The sequence below is a fragment of the Drosophila suzukii genome, chromosome 2L (assembly GCF_043229965.1).
Source record: "Drosophila suzukii chromosome 2L, CBGP_Dsuzu_IsoJpt1.0, whole genome shotgun sequence".
NCBI lineage: Eukaryota > Metazoa > Arthropoda > Insecta > Diptera > Drosophilidae > Drosophila > Drosophila suzukii.
Genome location: NC_092080.1, coordinates 10,222,481 through 10,226,295, shown reverse-complemented (window position 1 = coordinate 10,226,295; position 3,815 = coordinate 10,222,481). Strand labels below are relative to the sequence as shown.

The following is a 3,815-nucleotide window of genomic DNA, read 5'->3' as shown; positions in this document are numbered from 1 at the left end:
CTTCGTCTCGCCGCCAGTTTGCTGATGTTGGAGTTTGGTCTTGGACCCGGTCGTAAATATAAAAGTTGGCATCGCTCCCCGGAGACAAATCAGTTTGATTTTGATTGCATCTTTTACGGCCTTTGGCACCTTATAACTTTTTCCGGCTCACCTGAGCGACCCGCTGAATTCTGAAGTGGCGAAGAAAGCGGCGACACGGGTCTAAACCGATGCCCTAAGCAGATGTCGGGTTGAGTTCTATCGTGGCAGACGCTTGCCCTAATCCCAATCAGGTGCACTGTTCAAAATTGTTAGAACTAGTCACAAATAAAATCTGGACAAAACACATTACGTTTTTCACTTTCAAGTCTAGATCATCATACTATTTAAAGTGACACATTTAAGGAGGAATAAATCTATCAATAACATAAAAATTATATTACCCATTATTGGATAAAATCATAATGACTTTAATGCTTTTTTAAGATACAGATTATTTCTTCCAGTGTATGTTTCATTTCTCCTTTCGCTTAACTGCAGTTTGGCATCATTGGGCCATGTCCTGTATGTGTTTCGTCATGTTTTGTAGCTCGTCCTTCGCCGTGCTCCTGCTTTTACTTGCCAGGATAAGCTCGTAAAACTTTTCGTAAGCCAAAAGCCGAAAGGAGCGAGGAAAAAAACTTGACTTTGTTTATTTCTTGTTTCCTCCTTTTTTTGGCTTTGTTTCCCGGAAGTTTTATGCGTGAGCCGAAAGGTGACCAAACGGCATGGAGAACAAGGAAAATTAAGGACTTTAATGAATCGTCAGGGAGCGCTAGAAAATCCTGTGAGGAAAACCCCAGAAACAACAAAAAAATATTTAAAAGGGATAGGAACATCACCAGCTCTATGGCAAGTCTAAAAAAATGTCACACACAAAATGCTTTTACAATTGAAATGTCAATAATGTTTTATGACATTGCAGTGAAGGGCCCAAGGAAAACCAACCAAGTTAAGGGGAAAACTCGCCCCGCAAAATATTTTCATTTGCCTGACAAATCTTGACATGCAACAGCAATCAAAAGCGACGGCTTCGGGCTTGCCCAGGGGCCACCAGAGGGTTAAGGGTGCGGGAGGCGCCACCGAAACAGGACAACATTTTGTGGCCTGTCTTGCGGTGTTTGCCTGAAATTGGCCAGAAACGAGACAGGAACGAGCGCAAAAAGTACAAACGATAAAAGGGACTGAGGAAATCCAATTCAAAATGCCATCAGACATTCTAATTTCATTCATTTTTCAATACAATTTCCAAGGTCCGGCCACTCACTTCCTTGTGGCCGCATAAATTGTGATTCCGATAAAGGCAAAACAAGCCAAAAACACGGAATCAAAATGCGAATGGAACGGGAATGGCAACGGTGACAGTGACTGCTCCTTTGGCGTGACTCCAAATTCGGAATTAGACTCGTTTTGAGCAAATTGAATTTCTTCACTTGTCTTTCAGATTTGTTTGTTGGAACATTTCAAGAAGTTTTGGTTGCTTACATTTTGGCTTATCTTGAATTTAGTGTTTGGTAATTAAGTTTAACAAATATACTTTCAACCCTTTATAAAGTTTTAAGGTATATTTTCTTTATAATAGTAGTAAAAGCTTAGTTTCCAAAATGTATTTTTAAATCAAAAATGTAATAAGATGAAAAATACAATATTTTTTTAAACTAACCATTCATTAATATATTGTATTTTCTGGTTAGGGTATTATAACTTCGCAGACCCGTCATAAGTATGAGTTACCTTTCCTAACGCATTCCGTCTGCATTCGCAACGCGACAATGTAGGTGACACTAACCCATTTCGAAATTCAGACGCAGTTCCATCTGCATAGGACCTAAAGGGAATAAAAAATGGTATAAAACCAGACCAGCTACAGACAAAAACTGCAGAAGCCTTGCAAACGTAGAAGAATTCAAGAAATTTCCCAGTTTTCTATAGAAGATAAGAATTTGCACTTCAATAGCAAAGACAACCGACTTGCGGTCATTAACTGGACCTTGATCTGGGTCTTAAGGGCGAAATGAAATTAGCCATGGCGCATTGTTTGATCGGCAGAATGAAATTGAATTGGTCCGCCGCAAAATGATAATTAGCATCATAAAGCACGGCTCCAATGTTCCTTGTAAACTAATTAAACCTGCTGCAACAACAGTAACAATTGCCAACGCTTCGCCCCAAATGCAATCACAAATTAATTGTGGCAATAATTGCTTTATAAATAACTATAAGCCCACAACTACCAACTTGCCATATATGTTTGTATGTAATGGGCGTGCACTTGTATATATGTATGTTTATTTATAAGTGTATATTTGAGCAGGTGCATAAATGTGGGTGTGGTGTTTGTGTGTGCGCACCCTCGCAAAACCATTGAAACGCTTTGCGGCAGATTAGTTAATAACCAAGCAAAGTTGATTTAAAGCCGCAACGCGAGATGCCGGCTAATACACTAGGTTAAACAAAAAAAACTTTTGTATTTTAAAGTATTTGTTTAACCACAAGCTATTAAGTATGCTATCTATTGGCATTTAAAGCACATTAAGGCATTATAATAATTTCGATTTTCGGATATTATAAATAGATAGATATTATATAGATTTCCATTAATGGATATTTCATGTAACTATATACCTTCTTTGTTCACGAATATTTTAATAATCCAAGCCTTAACCTATTTATTCAAGGCCTTATAGTTAAATAACATAATTATAGAACCAATATCATAACATTGTATTTTTCTGAGTGCAAACTTAGGTCGAAATGAAGAGGGCGAGAAAGTGGCTGGGCTCGATGCTCGACTAATGAGGCCAACGGCGCGTATGATTGATTTAGGTAACTGTGAGATGGGGCTGAGTGAAATCCGCTTGGGGCTGGCATTCCTATTTGCATAATTCATAATTCAATTGATTCGCACTCCAAAGCCGCTCTTGGTCAACAAGCCCTACCGTTTCTCATGGATAATATAAGCTGAAAACATAGTATTTTACAAGGGTAAGTGTTCATTTTCAGCAAGAACTTACTTCCCAAGCATACAGCAAATACTGAAATGAAACATATAAGGCCATTTCGTATGATGTGGGATGCGTTTGACTGAATCAACTGCTGGTCGCACTTCACACACTCTGGTTTATTGAGCTTTTTGACCATATCATCCAGATCCAGTGGCTTCAGACCGGTCTTTAAGGTATAGACCCCTAGCCTTGGGGATTTCTTGGGATCCAGTTCAATCTTGACACCCATCGACTTCCACTGGGCATTTCTTTCCTTAATTAACTTGTCTTTGGCTATACTCTTTACAACTATGGAGCAATCGGGTAAAACCTCCTCAACTGGCGACAGGGTTACAGTAAACTCGGTGGTATCAAAAGCTTCTATTGTACCTTTCGACGGTTCCGCCTTGTAATCCGTATCATTACTCAAAGAAACACTATAGATCACAACCTTATCGCTAGAATTGATCAGAACTATCAGACGCTTTTGGGAGTGCAAAAGAGACGCCTGAAAACTCAGGGTTCTGGGTGTTACAATTAGCTGAACGTCAGACATTTTGAGGTTATCAAATTATTTGTAAAAATTATTCACAATTTTTTTGGTGAACACAAGTTGATAGACTACTTCGTTAAAGTCAGCATCAATTTATATTCATTGGAAATGAAATGCGTGTTTAATTAATAAATATTTTAAACATTTTTTTCAGGTATTTTTTGCTTAACAAATTGAATTACTGCTAATTCAGTGACCCATACTTCAAAAGTCACTGGGACAATTACGTGTTGTCATGATATATCTTGGTCCTGGACTTA

General features: G+C 38.4%; 1 protein-coding gene across 1 annotated transcript; it reads right to left on the bottom strand.

Moving 5' to 3' along the window:
* Positions 1 to 2,693: 2,693 nt before the first annotated feature.
* LOC139352312 (uncharacterized) lies at positions 2,694 to 3,591 on the bottom strand. Its single transcript, XM_070994402.1, has 2 exons — positions 3,033 to 3,591; positions 2,694 to 2,979 (listed from the first exon to the last, which is right to left on the bottom strand). Exons 1-2 carry the CDS (start codon positions 3,556 to 3,558, stop codon positions 2,954 to 2,956), a joined length of 552 nt encoding a protein of 183 aa, XP_070850503.1. The 5' UTR covers positions 3,559 to 3,591; the 3' UTR covers positions 2,694 to 2,953.
* Between the last annotated feature and the right edge of the window lie 224 nt (positions 3,592 to 3,815).